Source organism: Geotrypetes seraphini, chromosome 1 (assembly GCF_902459505.1).
Source record: "Geotrypetes seraphini chromosome 1, aGeoSer1.1, whole genome shotgun sequence".
NCBI classification, from domain to species: domain Eukaryota; kingdom Metazoa; phylum Chordata; class Amphibia; order Gymnophiona; family Dermophiidae; genus Geotrypetes; species Geotrypetes seraphini.
In genome coordinates, this window is record NC_047084.1 from 79292829 (window position 1) to 79314127 (window position 21299).

Here is a 21299-nt window from a genome sequence, read left to right on the forward strand (position 1 = left end):
CATAAAACCCATTAAGTTAATGCACGCCTGTGGGAAAACGTAAAAGCTATGAATCCATTGCCCAAACATCCCACCCAATCCCATCATCTCCATAATCACCCACACAAACCCCCAATACACCCTGTCAAAAACACGATTTTAGCTGCAGATTGATAAGATCCCCACAACAAGTCTAGGGTCCGGCGAATATTATCTCCAACCTGTTGTTTCTGGATAAATCCAGATTGGTTCATATGGATCAAATCTGGCAACAGCCACCCCAAGCGCAACGCCAAAACCTTAGTCTAAATCAATTAACCAAAACTATAAATGCAACTTTCCTAAGTCCTTTCCCTCTAACCTTTTACTAATATTTAGCTTAATTATTTATAGATGTAAATAAAATGTACGTAAGTTTAAATTCAGTAACCTTGTAGCAGTGTAGCAGCAGGATTTAAACTGTATGCTTGTACATCAACATAAATTGAAAAAAAGCCAGTCAACTACTAACCTTGGGTCCTGTGAGATCTAATAATACTCATGGAACTGATCCAGTCAGGAGATATCTTCGATACTAAAGAATAAAGGACCTCCAAGCTGACAGCATCCACAACAAGAATTTCTGGGTAATGTCCATGGCACAAGAGTCTCCCTTCTCTCTGAGTCCCAACAGAAAACTGGTAGAACTAGCAACATTAAAACGAACAACTATTCTTAGGATTTAGTCAACCAGTATTTACAATTAAAATTCTATGCTTTAAAGCAGTGTTTTTCAATATGTGGTACACATACTCCTAGGGGTACATGAGCCGTTTGTGTGGGTTTCCCACCCCATTTCCTCCAGCGGCATGCCCCCCTCTTCCAAAGCTGACCCTGAAGGCTTCCCTCTGATGTCAAAGCTGACGTCGGAGGGAAGCCTTCCGGGTCAACCGGGGTGGCCCCACAGTCCGGACAACACCAAACTAACTCCAGCGACGAAGAGCCCTCCTTCTTCTGCCTCTCTTCCGCTGTCTGTCAGAGTACAGAGGCTATACAAGGCCTGGCACTGGTGATAGCTTAACTGATGCAGAGCCTTCGAGTCTATCCGCTTGTGAGGTCCTGTTAGTACTGCCCCTCTGACACAAACATGTCAAAGTGGGTGGAGCTGACAGGCCTTCCAAGCGCATGGACATGAAGGCTCTTCATTGAAGTTAGCACTGGTGCCAGGCCCTGTGTAGACTCCAGATTCCAGGTCAGGTAGGACGGCAAAAGGTGGAAGGTAAGAGGAGGAGAAATGATGGATTTGCCAGAGGGAAGGGGAAGGAGAGAGAGAGCAATGTTGGACTGAGGGATGTGGGGAAATGGAGAGAGTTGGTAAGGCTGGCTGGGTGTGGAGAAATGCTGGACATGGATGGAGGAGAAGGGATATGTTTCTTATGGGATGGAGAGGAAGGGAAGAAAGAGGAGGAAATGCACATGAATGGAGGAGAAGGAAGAGGAACTGAAGAGAAAGGGAAGATATTTACATGGATGAAGAAGAAAAGAGAGAGGAAGGAGGTGCACATGGATAAAGTGGAATGGAAGGAAATAGAGAGAGGAGGTGCACATGGTTGGAAGGGAAAAAGAAGAGGGGAAAAGATGTATGTGGATGGAGGAAGGGAGGGACATGAACTTGGGATACAGAATGGAGGGAGGGAATAGAAAGTGAGAATTGTTGGGCATGAATGTGTGAGTGAGAGGGAAAGAAATGGTGCACATGGGGAAAGGAAGAAAGAGGAAAATTATTGGGCATAGAGAGAGAGAGAGAAAAGTGAGGTAGAGATGCATGGGAAAAAAATGATGAGGGGGAGAAATTTGAATATGGTCGTGGAGAGGGGAACAATGGCATAGATTAGAAGGGATGCAAGGGGGAGGAATGTTGGACATAGTGGTGGAAGGAGAGATGTGGCATCAGTTAGAGAAAGAGAAATGTTGGGTATAGGGCTGATGGGCACTGGTGAAAGATGTTGCACATGATCCGGGGGAAGAGAGAGGGAGAAATGTTGGATGTGGCAGTAGAGGGGGTGAGAGAGATGCAGCCTGGATCTCTCTCTCACTTTCCCCACGTCCTTTGCAGCAAGGGAAGGAATGAGAGAAAGACAGATGGACAGTGTGAGAGAGAGAGAGACATATTGCCAATGGAGGCGGAGGAGAGAGGAAGAAAAGTTGGACTCATGGAGGGACAGAGAGAGATGCTGGTTGGGGTAGGGAATGAGATCTGAAGGAGAGGAAGCATGCAGAAGGCAGAAAGATAGAAGCATTGGATGCACAGTCAGAAGGAAGTGCAACCAGAGACTGATAAAATCGCCAGACAACAAAGGTAGAGAAAGCACAGTTACTTACCGTAACAGGTGTTATCCAGGGACAGCAGGCATATATTCTCACATGTGGGTGACGTCATCTACGGAGCCCCAGCGCGGACAGCTTTTCAAGCAAACTTGCTAGAAGTTTCAAGTTTGCACACTGCACCACGCATGTGTCTGCTTCCTCGCCCACTAGAGGGCGCGTTCCACCTCGTGGTCCTCAGTTCCATCACTAGCAAAGAAGCCATCCCCGGGGAGGCGGGTGGGTTGTGAGAATATATGCCTGCTGTCCCTGGATAACACCTGTTACGGTAAGTAACTGTGCTTTATCCCAGGACAAGCAGGCATGATATTCTCACATGTGGGTGACCTCCAAGCCAACCAAAAAAGGGTAGGTGGGAGGATGGCAAGTTATGAAAACAGATTACGTAACACCGACTGGCCAAACCGGCCATCGCTTCTGGACAAAGTGTCCAGGCAATAGTGGGAGGTGAACGTATGAACCGAAGACCAAGTGGCAGCTTTACAAATGTCCTCCATGGGAGTAGATCGGAGGAAAGCAACCGAAGCTGCCATCGCTCGGACCTTATGCCCCGTGACACGCCCCGAGAGCGGGAGACCAGCCTGAGCGTAGCAAAAAGAAATGCAAGCAGCCAACCAGTTGGACAAGGTGCGCTTGGAAACCGGATGTCCTAGACGATTAGGATCAAAGGACAAAAACAATTGAGGAACCTTCCGATGAGACTTGGTACGTTGGAGATAAAAAGCCAACGCCCTCTTACAGTCAAGAGAATGGAGCGCCGTCTCGCCAGGATGGGAGTGGGGCTTAGGAAAAAACACAGGAAGGACAACGGACTGATTCAAGTGGAAATCCGATACAATCTTTGGCAAAAATTTCGGATGTGTGCGCAAAACCACCTTGTCATGATGGAACACCGTGAAAGGTGGATCCGCAACCAAAGCTTGCAACTCACTAACTCTTCGAGCCGATGTGAGAGCAATCAGAAAAACCACCTTCCAAGTAAGGAATTTGAGAAGGGATACGTCCATAGGCTCAAAAGGAGGTTTCATCAGTTGAGCCAGGACAACATTCAAATCCCAAACAACAGGAGGAGGCTTCAGAGGGGGACAAACATTGATTAGCCCCTTCATGAACCGTTGCACCATAGGGTGAAGCGAAAGAGCACGACCATCTAAGTGCCGGTGAAAAGCTGAAATGGCACTGAGATGTACCCGGACAGATGTCGTCTTCAGGCCTGATTTAGACAAATGTAACAAGTAGTCTAAAACCGAAGCCACCGGGACAGAATCAGGATTCAGATGACGCGAGGAACACCAAGATGAAAATCTGGTCCACTTCTGTGAATAACAAAGCCTGGTCGAGACCTTGCGTGAGGCTTCCAAAACCTCCCTCACTGACTGGGAAACCTGGATGGAAGTGAAGGGGAAAGGAACCAAGCAGTCAGGTGCAAAGACTGAAGATTGGGATGCAACAGCGAACCCCGACTCTGCGATAGCAGAGAGGGAAACACAGGCAGAAGCAGAGGTTCCCTGACACTTAGTTGAAGAAGCAGGGAGAACCAATGCTGACGAGGCCACCGAGGCGCAATGAGAATCATCGTGGCCGTGGATGACTTGAGACGTACCAACGTTCTCATGATCAAGGGAAAAGGAGGAAACGCATACAGGAACCTCCCCTCCCAGTCCAGAAGGAAGGCATCCGCCTCCAGACGGTCCAGGGAGTACATCCTCGAACAATATAGGGGCAGTTTGCGAGTCTCCGAGGAAGCAAACAGGTCCACTTGCGGAGTCCCCCAGCGGTCGAAGACCTCGCGCAGGACTCTGGAGTGGAGAGACCACTCGTGCGGCTGAAGAAGCCGACTGAGCTTGTCTGCCAAGCAGTTTTGGTCTCCCTGAATATAGACCGCCTGTAGGAAGATGTTTCGGGAGATTGCCCACTCCCAAAGGCGAAGCGCCTCCCTGCAGAGGGGCCAAGAGCCCGTCCCACCTTGCTTGTTGACATAGTACATCGCTACCTGGTTGTCCGTGCGAACTAGGACTACCTGATCGCGAAGAAGGTGGTCGAACGCACGAACCGCCATGTAAATGGCTCGAAGTTCCAGCACATTGATGTGACATCGACGGTCCTCCGACGACCACAGACCCTGGGTCCGCAGCCCGTCTAGATGGGCCCCCCACGCATACTCCGAAGAGTCCGTGGTCAGGACCCTGCGAAAGGGAGGGGCCAGGAACAGCAACCCCCCGGAAAAATTGGAACAGTCGGTCCACCAACGGAGCGACCGTTTCAAAGAAGGAGTGACCGTAATGAGACGGGACACCGGATCGCAATCTTGACGCCACTGGGAGGCCAGGGTCCACTGAGAGATTCTCAGGTGCAGTCTGGCAAAAGGGGTGACGTGGACCGTCGATGCCATGTGGCCCAGAAGCATCATCATGCGCTGGGCCGATACCACCTGCAGCTGCGAGACCCACCGCCCCAGCCGAACCAAGGCCGCCAAGCGAGGCTGCGGGAGGTAGGCACGTCGGCGCACAGTGTCCAGCACTGCGCCTATAAATTGAAGGGACTGGGCCGGCTGCAACTGCGACTTGGGGAAATTCACCTCGAACCCCAGTTGTTGAAGGAAGGCGATAGACTGTCGGGTCGCTGAGATAACCCCCTCCCTGGACGTGCTTTTGATCAGCCAATCGTCCAGGTAGGGGAAAACCTGAAGGCCCCGATTTCTCAGGGCCGCCGCGACCACGACCATGCACTTCGTGAAGACTCGAGGGGACGAAGCTAGGCCAAAAGGCAGGACCCTGTACTGAAGGTGCAAGTCCCCCACCTGGAACCTCAAGAACTTCCGGAAGGCAGGATGCACCGGAACATGAGTATACGCCTCCTTCAGATCGAGGGAGCACATCCAGTCCCCTTCCTCCAAGAGAGGGTATAGAACCGGGAGAGACAGCATTCGAAACTTCTCCCGGACCAGGAATTTGTTGAGCTTCCTGAGGTCCAGTATAGGGCGCAGGTCCCCGGTCTTTTTCGGGACCAGAAAGTAGCGGGAGTAAAACCCGGTCCCCCGTTGATCTGCGGGAACCGGTTCGACCGCCCGAAGCTTCAACAGGGCCCGGGCCTCGGCCAGCAAGATGGGAAGCTGGCTCCGATTGAAAGTAGAAGGTCCCGGAGGCATATCCGGTGGCACAGACAAGAAATTGAGAGAGTAGCCCTCGGAGACGGTCCGGAGCACCCAGGCGTCTGATGTAATTTCGGTCCAGGCTGGGTAAAAGGACCGAAGACGCCCCCCTATAGGCAGGGATTTCTGAGCGGTCGCGGAGGGGAACCTGCCCCATCCGCTCAGCCCGTCAAAAAGAAGGCGCGGGCTTGGAAGGGCCCTGCGCCGGGGCTTGCGTTTGTCCCCCTCTGCCCCTCTGAGCCTGGCGTCTAGGTGGCGGTCTGGAAAAGGCGGGAGTAGATTTTTGGGGGTACCGCCTTGGGGGAGGGCGGAAGGGTTTCTGCGGCGGGGGTCTAGGCTTGGGCCGGACCAAGGAGGCCAACGAGCGCTCCTGCTCCGACAACCTCTTGGTCGCCGCCTCTAATGACTCGTCAAACAGTTCGGACCCCACACAAGGCAAATCTGCCAGGCGATCCTGCAGGTTTGGGTCCATGTCGAGGGTGCGAAGCCAGGCCAGACGGCGCATGGCCACCGCGAAGGCCGACACCCTCGAAACCAGCTCAAAAGCGTCGTACAAGGCGTGAAACAGGTACAACCGCAGTTGAGACAGGTTGGACATGAATGTATCAAAACCTGCCTTCTGGGAGTCCGGTAGGGAGTCACGAAACTGAGGGAGGTCCTTCACCATACCTCGAAGATAGGAGGAAAAAGTGAAGGCATAATTTAGCACCCTGGTGGCCATCAGGGAATTGGAATAAAGGCGTCCAGGGTTCGGCCCTCCCTACCAGGTGGCACCGCCGCAGAAACCCGGGAAGGCTGAGACTTCTTAAGGGCAGATTCCACCAGCAAAGACTGGTGGGAGAGCTGCGCCCTGTCGAACCCCTTAGCCGGCACCGTCCTGTATTTTCCCTCCATCTTGGACGGGACTGACGTGACCGTAAGAGGGTTTGACAAATTTTTTAACCAAGTCTGCAGGAGGACCTTATTGTATGGGAGCCGAGGAGCCTCCCTAGGTGGAGTTGGAAGGTCCTGCTCCTCAAGGAACTCCTTAGAATATTGGGATCCGACCGAGAGGTCCAGCCCGAGGGCCTTGGCCATGTCCTGCACAAAAACCGAAAATGAGGACGGTTTAGCAGGCGGGGAAGGAGATCTTGACTTTTTCGCCGAGGAAACCGGAGAGGCCTCGTGCGAATAATACAAGGGATCTCTCCCTGACCCCGAGCCCCACGATGTCCTCTCCACAGGCCTCGAGGGGGTAGGAGAGTGAGTCCACCTCGACGAGGCCCGGGGCGAGGACCCCGGGGTCCGGGGGACGAGAGCCCCCTCCCGCTTCCTCGGCGAGGAAGAACGGGACACCCGACGCGCCGGGGAGCGGAGAAGCTTCGGATTGTCAATGCGCAACTCCGACACCCGCAACGCCTCGCCCCCGATCGGGGAAGACCGACCGCGCCCTCGAGGCGAACCCCGTGAGCGCTTCGGCTTCCTCGGCCGGCGCCTCGACCGAGTCCGAGGCGAGGGCGAAGACCCCCGGGAGGACCTCGAGGACGACGAGGAGGAAATGCGGCGGACCCGACGCACCTTGTCCCGGGGCCGCACGCTACGCTCCGGCTGATCCCCCGCGGTCGATGGTAAGACCGAAACCGAGGCCGAGGCGGGCGGAGCCTCGACAGCCGAGACCGAAGTCGGAGGAGCCCCGGTCTCCGAGGTCGAGGGAGCCCCGGCACCCGAGGCCGAGGCCACCGAGGCCGAGGCCACCGAGGCAACAGCCGCCGGGGTCGAAGCCTGTTGCAGCTGTTCCAGGGCCCCCGACAGCTCCGTTGATATGAGCGCTCTGAGGAGCTCCTGGAAAGCCAGGATCCCGACGAAGGTCGGGAGGTCCGAATCCGGGGCAAGCTCCCTGGAGGGCGACCTCGGTCTCGAGTGTTCCCTCGGGGCTTGCACGGGCGGGGCCCGAGGCGGGGCCGAGGACGACCCACCCGCCTTGGTCGAAGCAGAGGACGGCTTCTTTGCAGACCCTGTAGGGGATGGAAAGGAGGACTTACCCGAGGTAGTCTTCGTTCCCGAGGTCGACTTGGAAGTCGAAGGGCGAGGAGAGGCCGAGGGCCCCGAGGACGTCGAGGCCGAGGTCGAGGCCGGGGCCGAAGCCGAGGCCGACGTCGAGGCCTTCACCACGGGGTCCGCCTTAAACAACTCTGCCATTCTGGCCCTCCTGCGACGGAGAGCCCTGGGCTGAAATGTGGAACAGCGATCGCACGAGGTGGTAGGGTGTTCCGGGCCCAGACAAACGATGCACCACCGGTGGGGGTCTGTAATAGAGAGCAGCCCCTCGCACCGGCTGCATTTTTTGAAACCCGTTACAGGACGGGACATCAACGACGAAACTGGCCGGGAACGATCGACGTCCCGCGGCCACGGCTGCCGGGAGCCCCCGGAGCCCAACGAGAAAACAAAAATATTTTTTTTTTTTTTGTTTTTGTTTTTGACAAGAAAAGAACAGAAAAGAACAGAAAATCGAAAAGCACAGCGACCGAAAAAATCAGACGCGGTGTCAGGAAGCAGCGACACAAAAAAGATTAGGAGCTCACAATCCACAGGGCTTACTGGCTCCGCGGAAAAAAATGAACTGAGGACCACGAGGTGGAACGCGCCCTCTAGTGGGCGAGGAAGCAGACACATGCGTGGTGCAGTGTGCAAACTTGAAACTTCTAGCAAGTTTGCTTGAAAAGCTGTCCGCGCTGGGGCTCCGTAGATGACGTCACCCACATGTGAGAATATCATGCCTGCTTGTCCTGGGATAAAATGATTTATTTTCAATTTAGTGATCAAAATGTGTCAGTTTTGAGAATTTATATCTGCTATTTTGCACTATATTTGTCTATTCTTTTGTAGCTGTTCCTGAGTTGACATTTCATATTTTTTAGTCATCTGCCTTGACCTCTTTAAAAAAAAAAAAACAAATATAAATGATAATTAACATTTTCTTTGCATAGAGTGTGCTTTGTGTTTTTTCATTTTGTGGTTATCATGTATTATTAATAAGATTATTTTGTGTGTAAATGAAAAATGAATGGAAAAAAATTGCATTACAATTAGTACTATTATTGTGGGGGTGGGGTCAGGGGCGGACCTTGGATGGGGTACTCAGTTGATATTTGTTAGACTTAGGGGGTACTTGGCTTGAAGAAGTTGAGAAACACTGCTTTAAAGAATATATCAGAAGAAATATGCATACCAACCTGTATACCAGTATGTGTGCATGCTAATTTAGTAAACTCAATACATCTCCCATCACTGACATCCCATAGACACATCTCCCTGTTAAGAAATAAAAAGTAAATAACTCATTGTGCCATCATTATTGTTTGCTGTTAAAAGCACTTACTAATTTGACAGATTCAGGTCTTTATTTAAGTGATTTTGATTATACAGTGGAATTCGAATACCCTAGAACTTTTTTTTAAAATTTAAATTTTACCCCGGAATCCGAATGCTGCTTTGGAATCCGAACGTACGAAAACTGCAAGTGTTGCTCAGTCCAAAGCGTCCTCTCTGACGCAGCTTCCTGTTTCTGCCTATAAATGACGCCTATAGTAGGTGCCACTAGGTGCCCTAATCGCAGATGCCTAGCAATGCCTAAAATCCACACGCAACTCAAATTATTTTAATTAGCTTAAATGGTATGGTAATTGACCGCACCACTAAAGTAAATTGCTAAATTTTTTTTAAAATTCACTATTTAAAAGTTCTGCATGGAATTCAGAGAAGCACCTAGTAATGCCTAGGTCAAGGCGCCATCTGACGCCTAACGACACTTACCTGGAAAAAAGGCATGGTTAGGGGTGGAGAATAGGCATGGTTGATTTAGGTATCACTAGGTGTTCGAGAAAGGTGCCAGTTCGCCTACCTCTAGGATGCCTAGGTGCTGCTAAACAGGATTCTATAAAGGACAAATGGCAGTTCACTGACAACCGCACAGAGCGGCACCTACAATGTAGGCACGCCTAGGTACTATTTATAGAATCTGGTCCAAACTGTTTTCCTGAACAAACAAAAGCATTTGGGTCATTGCCAAGTGGTGGAATGGTTCCCACCATTATGTTTCACATTTTGTTCAAAGTTTGTATGTAGAATAGTCAGGGTACTAAGAGAATTTTCCTAAGATTTTAGATTCCTAACTGCAATAGTCATTGAGCTAGACTCACTTGTCTGGCTGGATGTTGGCAGAATTGTACACAGTGATGAATAAAGTGTCATTTTAGCTACTTGTAAAATTGAGAATAATTGGTCATGAGTGCTAATTTTTGGTAGTCCAGCATAACTTTGTGTTAGTTGCAATGATGCTACAAAAGCCCACCTGAAAAGTCTGCTCAAAGTGTGCCCAAAAATTTGACAGCTAGTTGCAACAGATTTTGACCAGTTTATCAGTTGCTATAACTCCATAGCATGAGTAAATACAGACTTGATTTTTATCATAGATTATCCTCGCATTGGACACCACTCTCTCAAATTTGCAGCAATTCTGCATGAATAGCTGCATCATAACATTCCTTCAAATCTTTGACAAAGGGGCTGAAATTTGTCAATTTTCAGGGTCAATTATTAAAAAAAAAAAAAAAAAGAGTCTGCCTATATTTTCCTAAAAGCAACACTGTTTTTGAAAAATGCCTATTAGGGGTCATCAAATGGTTCACAGAACCTGCTAGTGTGTGATGTGAGAAAAAGAATTGTTAAGTGTTATATAGTTAGTCAGATATGCTTTCTCCACTTATGAAATCTACTACATTATAGGTCCCTCATTGTCAGCAAATTATCACCTAACTGCTAATATTCCAATATTCACTAAATTAATAGAACCAATAGTCACTATACAATTATGGAGTTATTAAATAAATTTGTGATACTGTATCCTTTTCAGCATGGTTTTCGGACCTGTTACACTATGGAAACTTTATTATTCTCATTGATTAACAAGATTCAAAATTTATTAAATAGAACGCGCTAGAGGGGAGACATGATCGAGACGTTCAAGTATCTTACGGGCCGCATCGAGGCGGAGGAAGATATCTTCTTTTTCAAGGGTCCCACGACAACAAGAGGGCATCCGTTGAAAATCAGGGGCGGGAAACTACGAGGTGACACCAGGAAATTCTTTTTCACTGAAAGAGTGGTTGATCGCTGGAATAGTCTTCCACTACAGGTGATTGAGGCCAGCAGCGTGCCTGATTTTAAGGCAAAATGGGATCGGCACATGGGATCTATTCACAGGGCAAAGGTAGGGGAGGGACATTAAGGTGGGCAGACTGGATGGGCCGTGGGCCCTTATCTGCCGTCTATTTCTATGTTTCTATGTTTCTATGTTTATGTTATTTTGTTGCAATTTAATTTGTCAGCAGGGTTTGACGTCGTGGACCACAATATATTAATCTATCTCCTCACCAGCCCGTGCTAAAAACCTCTAGTGCAGCTTGATAAAAGGAGGGGGGTTAATGTTTTTATGACTACATTAAGTTTGTTATCTTTGGGTCCAGGTAAATTTCTTTTATCTTACGCTGACAATATTTAAATACTGCAATAGGTAATTTTGGATTTCAAATTTTTGTCTTCTAACATATGTTCCTGTATAGCCCGACTTTAAGGACTGGTCATTTATCCTATGAAACTATACCCAGTGTTCTCCCTAGGGCCTTTTAGCCAGGCGCTCCGCCTGGCTAATTTAGATGACCGCCCGGCTATCATCCGATCATGAATTTTGCTGCTGCCACCGCTGTTCAACATAAAAAAAAAACGGCTTGGAGAACTTATGCTCCGGGGCTCTAACGTGTGTGTGCCGGCTTCCCTTCTCTTCCCTCCGAAACCAGAAGTTATAGTCCGGGAGGAGGGGAGGGAAGAGAAGAGAAGGAAGGCTGGCATGCACATGTTAGAGCCCCGGAGCTTGCGTTCGCTACGGGCTAAGGCGGGAAACAGGTCAGTGAAGCTTACAATTTGCTGTTCTTGCAGCCAGGTCCTGCCTACTTTCTGTTTCCGCGAAGGCAGGACCCAGCAGCATGTCTATTGAACAGGGGTGCCCAATAGGTCGATCGCGATCTTGGGCCGGTCACCCTTCCTCTCCCCGTCATCAATTCTGCCATCGGAAAGGAAGTTCTGGCCAACCAATCGCTGCCTGGCTGGGCCAGAACGTCCTCTCCGACGGCAGATATGACGTCTGGGAGAGGAATGCTGGTTGGCCCGACGCAGGGAGAGCTTGGGGCGGCGGCGGCTTGGGGGCCTGTTCCCCTATGGCAGTGGCAGTGGCTTGGGGGGAGGGCAGGGAGAAAGAAAGAAAGAAAGAGGGCAGGCAGGGAGACAGAAAGAAAGAAGAGAAACAGAAAAAAAGGGGACATGAAGAGAGAAAAAAAGAAAGGGAGGCAGGGAGAAAAAAAGGGCAGGGAGAGAGGAAGAAAAAGTTGGGGGAGGGAATGAGGTCTGGAGGAGAGGAAGCATACAGGCTGAAAGAAGGGAAGAAAGATTGGATGCACAGTCAGAAGAAGAAAGTGCAACCAGAGACTCATGAAATCACCAGGTCATATGCATATAATAAAACTAAGTGTTAGGTGACTTGCCCAGAGCCACAAGGAGCTGCAGTGAAAAACAAACCCACAACCCCAGGGCACTGAGGCAGCCTCCCCAACCATTGAGCCACTCCTACGTTCCTAGTGAAAGGAGCATAGAGAGACTTAGGAGAAAGTAATCAATCAAGCCTGAAACTAATGAGTGAATATAACTCATTATAGGGGTAAGAACATGAAATCGAGACAACTCAAGTTGCTGTTAAGGTAATAGGGGAGAAGGTGCCAATGTTGGGCTTTTTTTTTTTTAACTCCAAAGAAAGTAAGAAAAAATGCAATGATTTATAGATGTGAATAACTAGTGAGATAATTAAATTTGCTGATCACACAAAGTGGTTCAAAGTTGTTAAATTACAAGAGGATTGTGAAAAATTGCAAGAGGACCTTGTGAGACTGGGAATCAAAATGGCAGATGATGTTTAATGTGAGCAAGTGCAAAGTGATGCATGTGGGAAAGAGGAGCTTGAACTAGAGCAATCCTTTTGATAGGAAGGTTTGCGAATTTCATAAGGTTTTTTTTGAGAGTTGATTCTATGTTAGGAGACCTTGTCCAGGAAAGGGATCTAGGTGTCATCGTTAAGCATACTTTGAAACCTTCAGCTCAATGTGCAGTGGTGGCTTAGAAAGCAAATAGAATGTTAGATTATCAGGAAAGGAATGAAAAACAAAGATGAAAATGTTATAATGCCCTTGTATCGCTCTACTGAATTGCTGCGCCTCGAATACTGTGTACAATTCCGGTCGCCATATCTCACAAAACATATAGTGGAATTAGAAAAGATACAGAGAAGGGCAACAAAAATTATAAAAGGGATGGGTCAACTTCCCTATGAGGAAAGGCTAAAGTGACTAGGGCTCTTCAGTTTTAAGAAGAGACAGCTCAGGGGTGATATGAAAGAGGTCTATAAAATACTGAGTGGAATAAAAAGGATATAATGTGAATTGATTGTTTACTCAGTCCAAAAATACAAGGACTAGTTGGCATGTGATGAAGCTACTAAGTAATAGAGTTAAAACAAACCAGAGAAAATATTTCACCACACAACATGTAATTAAACTCTGGAATTCGTTGCCGGAGAATGTGATAAAATCAGTTAGCTTAGCAGTGTTTAAAAAAGTTTGAATAATTTCCTAAAAGAGAAGTCCACAGGTCATTACTGAGATAGCTTGGGAAAATCTACTGCTTATTCCTAAGATAAGCAGCATAAAATCTGTATATCCCCAGATTCAGAAAAGGGTGCAACAAGAGTCGAACAAAAGACCCGGCGTGGATAACTAAAATAGTGAAGGAAGCGATAGGCAATAAGAAAAACTCATTCAGAAAATGGAAAAAGGACAAATCTGAGGGAAACTGGAAAGAGCACAGAAAGTATCAAAAAGAATGTCACCGTGTGGTTCGAAAAGCCAAAAAAGAGTATGAAGAGAGGCTAGCCAGGGAAGCACGAAATTTCAAGCCGTTCTTTAGATATATTAAAGGGAAACAGCCGGCTAGGGAGGAGGTGGGACCACTGGACGACGGAGATCGGAAGGGAGAGGTGAGGGAAGAGAAAGAGGTCGCAGAAAGACTTAACAGGTTCTTTTCGTCTGTATTTACAAGTGAAGACACAACCAACATACCGGAACCTGAACAAATCTTCAAGGGAAATCAAGCACAGAAGTTAACATCCATGGAAGTGAGCCTTGATGATGTACGCAGGCAGATAGAAAAACTAAAAACTGACAAATCGCCGGGTCCGGATGGAATCCATCCAAGGGTTCTGAAGGAACTAAAGGAGGAAATAGCGGAACTACTGCAGCAAATTTGCAACCTATCTCTGAAAACAGGTGTGATTCCGGAGGATTGGAAGATAGCCAACGTTACGCCCATCTTTAAAAAGGGATCAAGAGGTGACCCGGGAAACTACAGACCGGTGAGTCTGACCTCGGTTCCGGGGAAAATGGCGGAAGCACTGATAAAAGAAAACATCGATGAACATTTTGAAAGAAACGAACTTCTGATAACCAGCCAACATGGTTTCTGCAGGGGAAGGTCGTGCCTGACTAACTTACTGCACTTCTTCGAAGGAATTAACAAACAGATGGACAGAGGAGACCCCATAGACATCATATACCTAGATTTCCAGAAAGCCTTTGACAAGGTGCCTCATGAACGTCTACTCAGGAAACTGAAGAACCATGGGGTGGACGGAGACGTGCATAGATGGATCGGAAATTGGTTAGAAGGTAGGAAACAGAGGGTAGGGGTGAAGGGCCACTACTCAGACTGGAGAAAGGTCACGAGTGGTGTTCCGCAGGGCTCGGTGCTCGGGCCGCTGCTTTTTAACGTATTCATAAATGATCTAGAAACAGGGACGAAGTGTGAGATAATAAAATTTGCAGACGACACCAAACTATTTAGTGGAGCTCGGACAAAGGAGGACTGCGAAGAATTGCAAAGAGACTTGGACAAACTAGGGGAATGGGCAGAGAGATGGCAGATGAAATTCAATGTTGAGAAGTGTAAAGTATTGCATGTGGGAAGCAAAAACCCGAGGTATAATTATGCGATGGGAGGGATGTTATTGAATGAGAGTACCCAAAAAAGGGACTTGGGGGTGATGGTGGACATGACAATGAAGCAGACAGCACAGTGCGCAGCGGCTGCTAAGAGAGCGAATAGAATGCTAGGTATAATCAAGAAGGGTATTACAACCAGAACGAAAGAAGTTATCATGCCGCTGTATCGGGCAATGGTGCGTCCACATCTTGAGTACTGCGTCCAGTATTGGTCACCGTACCTTAAGAAGGATATGGCATTACTCGAGAGAGTTCAGAGGAGAGCGACAAAACTGATTAAGGGGATGGAAAGCCTTTCATATGCTGAGAGATTGGATAAACTGGGACTCTTTTCCCTGGAAAAGAGAAGATTAAGAGGGGATATGATAGAGACTTACAAGATCATGAAGGGCATAGAGAGTAGAGAGGGACAGATTCTTCAAACTTTCAGAAAATAAAAAAACAAGAGGGCATTCGGAAAAGTTGAAAGGGGGCAAATTCAAAACAAATGCTAGGAAGTTCTTCTTTACACAACTTGTGGTGGACACTTGGAATGCAATTCCAGAGGACGTTATAGGGCAGAGTACGGTACTGGGGTTTAAGAAAGGATTGGACAAATTCCTGCTGGAAAAGGGGATAGAGGGGTATAGATAGAAATTTACTGCACAGGTCCTGGACCTGTTGGGCCGCCGCGTGAGCGGACTGCTGGGCGCGATGGACCTCAGGTCTGACCCAGCGGAGGCATTTCTTATGTTCTTATGTTCTTACTTAGGATCTTGCTAGGTACTGGGAACCTGGGTTGGCCACTGTTGGAAATAGGATACTGGGCTTGATGGAACTTTGGTCTGTCCCAGTATGGCAATTCTTATGTCCTGGTAAAGCTCTGTGTCCTCATCTGGTTGCAATACATGCTGAGAGGAGACCCCCTGCACTACTGCCTCCATTGCACTGAACGCAGATACTGAAAACCCTTGGCAGTTCAAGTAGGCATTCCAACACAAGGCTCATAAAATCAGGGATGAAGCCTTGCACTGGGGGTCTTGAGGACCCCGATGGGGACCCCCTGATGGTCCTCCTGGGCTCTACAACCAACGCACAACTGTGCTTGGCCAACGCACTATTGGAAGGCTCTGGAAAAAGTCTCTTCCCTTGGAGGAGGAGACTTAGCCCAAGGCTCCCACCTCTTTCCCACACTCTAGCACACATAGGACATGGATTCTCCTCGGCTGGCTATCCAGCACAAACCTGGAAGCATATAGAGGTAGGAAGGCCTGAGGGGCCTATCCCTGTCAATTTTAAGTAAAATTGAAGGGTTTTGAGGCAGATGGAAGCTTTAGGAAAAAAACAAGATAGTTTAACATCCAAGATAGCCGCTGTCGGTAAAATCGCAACAAAAATGGCCCTTGAGGACTTCCCTGAAGTATAAAAATTGCAAGAAAGGGTATTTTTAGAGGTGAGGGACCTTGGCTCTGGCTGCAGAAACTTTTACATTTTAGTTTTGAAGAACACCCCCTCCCCACGCCCCAATTTTCCCCATAGGCTATAATAGTCTTACTCACTGTGTCATGTGCCTGCCTGTTTCAGCTTAGGAATGTAGCTGGGATAAATAGAAAACTCTGCCTCACAGGTTCGCCGGACAAACTTGGTCGCCGCAAAGAGGCAGAGGACCACTCAGCCAGCCCACTATTAATCCAAGTCAAGCCGGGAAGGAGGCAAATAGCCTGCGCTCAAGCTCCTGATAAATCATAGATGCAAGCAGCTATGCAAGGAATGGCCCCTGATCTCAAAAATTACAAAGGCAAGCTGGCTAGCTAGATGTCCCCGAGAGCTGATCCTACTAGCAGCAGACTTCCACAGCCTGAGTCTGTCTTCTCCCAGGCAGAGGTCATGATAGTGAACTTACAATTAAAATATACATCCTGAGCTATGGATTTGGATGCTAATATGTAGTAAAATGTTTCAAGAAACATTAAACATAAATGTAGTTTTATTTAAAAAATAAATCTAAAAAAAAAAATAATGATCAGGTTTCACAGATTTCTTTTCATATTGTAAAAAGGGTAAAAGTGGTCTTTTAGATTTAAAAAAAAAAATTAACTGTTCCCTAATAGAAATTGAATTTGCAATCTGCCATGTTTTGTAAGGCAATTATCCCCTCTTTTGATCCTTATTTTGTCATAATCCACCTTGAACCTCAAGGTATTGGTGGAATAGAAATCACCAATGTAATGTAATTAATAGAATCCACTTAGTACATAAGCATACTAAAGAATAAAATTTACAGGAACAAGTGAATTTATAGCTTTTACTATAAGAACTTACATTCCTTTAGAGAACACTTACTAAAATTATACAAACTTTAGTGACAGTGCCACAGAGAATGATGGTTATGATTAATTAGTGAAGGATTTGTACAATACTCACCCACTTTCGGATGCGCTGACTATATATTGTTTTTCAGTGGAAGCACATGCTTTAGATAAACAGGTAATAGAAGCCGTATGACCAAATAACAGGGCTCTGGGACGGATCTAGAAATCGCAAGCATTACAAAATATGAATATGTCATAAGATTCAAGGCTATTGTAACCGGAAAATGATTCACAAGAAAAAGTGTATGCTGCAAACAGATGTTCCTTTCTAGAATAAATTTGCTTAAAGCCTAACTTAATTTTTCAGGGAATTCATATTCATAATCTTCTAGCATACTATTGTAGAATGCCCACATTGCTTTTATAGCCTTGGCTCTCTCATTTCTTTAGATAAGTTACATAAATTGATTTCATTTTTTTAACAATAACAGTGCCTTAATAACTGAAAGCTGGTTATATATAGCAGCCTCTTCTGAGAGAGCTCAATGAGGCTGGTACAAATCTGTGTTAAGTAAAATCTTTTTGTGAAGGGTTGGACATTTAGTAGAAGGATGTATCAAGTGAAATACAATTTTTGGGAATTAATATAAACAAGGACATTTTGGAACAATGTAATGGGACACCAGGAGACTTTCATCAAGCAAGTCTCTATATTTTTGGTCAAGAATAAGAGGAAGTTTCAATTGCAATAATTATCTTAAATTAGAACAGGATATTGTCATTAGATTCTAGTATGTGTCGTTAGGATAAAACTTATATTGAAAAACCCTGCACTATAATTATGGCAAATTGCAAACTGTATACTATGTATATTGGTATTGGACCTAGGGCTAGTATGTGGCAAATTAGGATATAAACTTGTATAAAAGAAAAAAACAACTTGTACTGTAACTTTGGCAAATTGTAACCTGTTAACTGTATATTATATGTTAACCTGTAACCCGTTCTGAGCTCTTTGGAGAAAACAGGATAGAAAATGAATTAAAAATAAATAATATGCTAGAAGGTTGTGGATATAAACGTCCTAAAAATTTTTAATAAGAAAGAGGAAAGACTTTAAACAAATTTATTCTAGACAGAAGAACTATTATTTCATTTACAGTTTATTCCATAGTATATAATTCTCATATAAGGGAAGTGAAAAGAGAAATCAGGTCTTGCCTGCTAATTTTCTTTCCTTTAGTTCCACCAGACCAGTCCAGGGAATTATATTCCAGATAGGATTAAAAAGCCTTCTAAGGCTTTTCCCATCCATCAGACCATTTAGGCTCTTGTTAAATGGTATTCTTTTGAATCAGGGCTTTGAGTCAAGCATTTTGGGGCAAATTCTATAAACGGCGCCCCGACTGTAAGCAGCGGCAGGCATCCTACCACTGTCTCACCAGCCAATCGGGATGCACATTTAAAAAAAAAAAATACTCTGAGAAGGGTTACCTACATTGTAGGCGTTTTCACGAGCCTAGGAAGGTGCGTAGGGCCGCCTAAGCTCGTACTAGGCATGGGCGTAGTTTTGCATGGAAGTGGCCTTAGGCGAGCTTAGGCAGCCTTAGACATCTCCCTAGGGCCACGATAGGCACCTGAAATATAGGCCAGCAAATAGACGTGGCCACTAAGCCAATCGTAGCAAGGGGATATCCCTGCCATGATCAGTTAAGCGGTCGCGGCAGAGACCCCACACAAAGACGACTGGTAGGAGGGATGCCCAGTCTCTCCTGCTGGAACCTCCGAAGCTGTACCCCGCACCCTCAAATGTCCGCAGCAACAGAGTGCCATTTGAGCCCAATAATAGCCACTTCTAAAGATCTTACATTAAAAAAATGTATTTTTGGTGGCTGTTTCTTCAACTAGAATTGTGTCTGAGCTGAAGGCTCTTTCCTGGGAAGCTGGGGTATGCACATGCACTGTTCCTTCAATTCTCCCAAAGATAGTCCCTCTATTTCATTTAAATCAGACTGTAATCCTTCCTTTTCAGAGGGATTTCCGTAGGTCTGACAGACTTTGATCTTTTTTTACACATTATGAGAAAGGTTACTGTCCTCTCACTGTTTAAAATAAAATTATTTTTCTTTATATCGTCTAGTGGCTGGCAGCTGCCTTTGGTACTGAAAGCCCATTCCATGAGTTCCGTAGCTATTTCTTGGGTAGAACTTGGAGCAGTTTTTCCAGTACAAATTTGTAGAGCAGTATCATGGTCCACACCTTTTCCAAGCATTACTGAGAGGATATTGTGGCTAGAGAAGAAGCTTCATTTGGAGCTTCTGTAATTGGAGAAGGGGCTTATGAAGTGGTGAGGAGTGGTCTAGTGGTAGAGCAGCTGCCTCTGTATTCATAGGTTGTGCTCTTTGTGACCCTAGGCAAGTCACTTAATCCTCTATTGCCCTAGATACAAAATAAGTACCTGTATATTTGTATACCACTTTGAGTGTACAGTCAACTTCGCTTAAGTGCACGCGCTTCGGACCGGGTCTCCACGTGTGCTTAACCGGAGTGTGCACTTAATAGGAGTGGGGGGAGGATAAGGAGAAGCTGTAGTTAAGCCGGCTCAGTTTATATAAGGCGCATGGGCTGCTGGAGCCTAAAATACAGGAAAGCTATGCCCTACAACTTGAGTGGAAGCGGAGCACTCACTTTCCCAGCTGTCCCAGCACTTAAGCTTCTGTGTGAAGCCTAGCCATTCCCAGTCAGAACATGATTGCATTTAACCGGAGTGAACATAATGTTAAAGAATAGAGGCTGGACCTATGACATCAGTGTGCATAAGCGGATTGTGTGCTTATCCGAATTGCAAATATCCGGAGTTTACGTCCACTGACTTTAATGTAAAAAAAAAAAAAAAGCGGGACCATGGTGGTAGGCTGCGGATAACCGAAAAGTGTGCTTAACAGATGTGGAGTCGACTGTATAACTACAAAAAGGCAGTATACAAGTTCCAATCCCCTTCCCTTTCCCTCCCATAATGAAGACTGCTTTGTTGTGCCCTGCACGTTCTGGACTGGTCTGATGAGGATGCTATTGAAGGAGAAATAGCTCTTGCCTACTAGACCAATCCAGATTTCTACCCTGATTAAGAATTTTTCTTTGTCTTTCTCCATAGTTCTCTACTGAGAGTCCAAGTTCTTGTTAATGATTTGCTATTGTTAAATTGTTTTGTTTAACAAAGGCATACAAAGAAATTCAAGGGTGGGTTTTTTTTTGATCTCTACAGTTTTAGAATGGTTCCACAGCTTTCTTATCAATATATGGAATTGCTGGAACTGCACATTGTCTTTATAGGGTAGAGCACATCACTGTTCACAATAAGCGAAGTAGGAGTCCTCCAACTTCATTGCAGCCAGAGGGGGGTGGTACTTCAATATCAGTTTTCAATAGCTAGGTACAGGCAGGTTCCCAGAAAACCTGCAGAGCTTGCCTGTCCCCTTTCTATTGAAAATGTGAGTGAAACAGTGACATCCACTGGCAGAGCTATAGGTGGAGGATTCTTGCTTTGCTTAGAGCACACATGTCAAACACAAGGCCCAGGGGCTGAATCCGGCATGCCTGGCCATTTTATATGGCCCACGGTGGCTGTGCTGCATCTAAGTGCCTGACTGTGCAGCCCCAGTCCCAGCGAGAACTGATCGCAGCCATTCAGAAAACAGCGTGGGCCCAAGCAGGAGCGCGGAAAGCTTTGCTCTCTTCTGACCTCCATGCCGCTGGCTGGAAAATAAGAAGAGGAGACAGCTAGCGAGCGTGGAAGGGATTTTAAAAGGTACCGGGGAGGGGGGGAGGATGTTTAAAATAGCAAGATAGCCGTCGAGGGAGGAATTTTAAAAAGTACTTGGGGGGCTGTTTAAAATACAAAAAAGCTGCTGGGGAGGGATTTTAAAAGGTACCGGGGGTGGGGGGGGGGGAATGTTTAAAATACTAAGTCAGCCATCTAGGGAAGGAGGGAGGGATTTTTAAAGGTACAGGGGGGTATGATTAAAAAAGGTACTGGGGGTACATAGGGGGTATGATTTAAGGCAGTGGTTCCCAACCCTATCCTGGAGGACCACTAGGCCAATCGGGTTTTCAGGCTAGCCCTAATGAATATGCATGAGAGAGATTTGCATATAATGGAAGTGATAGGCATGCAAATCTGCTCCATGCATATTCATTAGGGCTAGCCTGAAAACCCGATTGGCCTGGTGGTCCTCCAGGACAGGGTTGGGAACCACTGATTTAAGGTACTGGGGGGTACGTGAGGGGTATGAGGGGATGATTTAGGATACGTGGGGGGTATGGGGCCTGCCTGCCTGCCATTAGGCCACTAGGCCAGCTTGCCTGTCACTAGGC

The 21299-nt window shown here is 46.9% G+C and overlaps 1 protein-coding gene across 4 annotated transcripts in view; it reads right to left on the reverse strand.

The window, feature by feature from the left end:
- The window catches only part of WDR7 (WD repeat domain 7), a 606257-nt gene that overhangs the window by 572163 nt on the left and 12795 nt on the right, over positions 1-21299 (reverse strand). For all 4 annotated transcript variants that reach the window (XM_033933907.1, XM_033933932.1, XM_033933915.1 and 1 more), the window contains exons 3-5: positions 17038-17144; positions 8710-8788; positions 491-665 (exon numbers count right to left, since the gene is read on the reverse strand). In XM_033933907.1, the coding sequence (XP_033789798.1) occupies positions 491-665; positions 8710-8788; positions 17038-17144 (361 nt within the window). The remainder of the gene's footprint in view (positions 1-490; positions 666-8709; positions 8789-17037; positions 17145-21299) is intronic.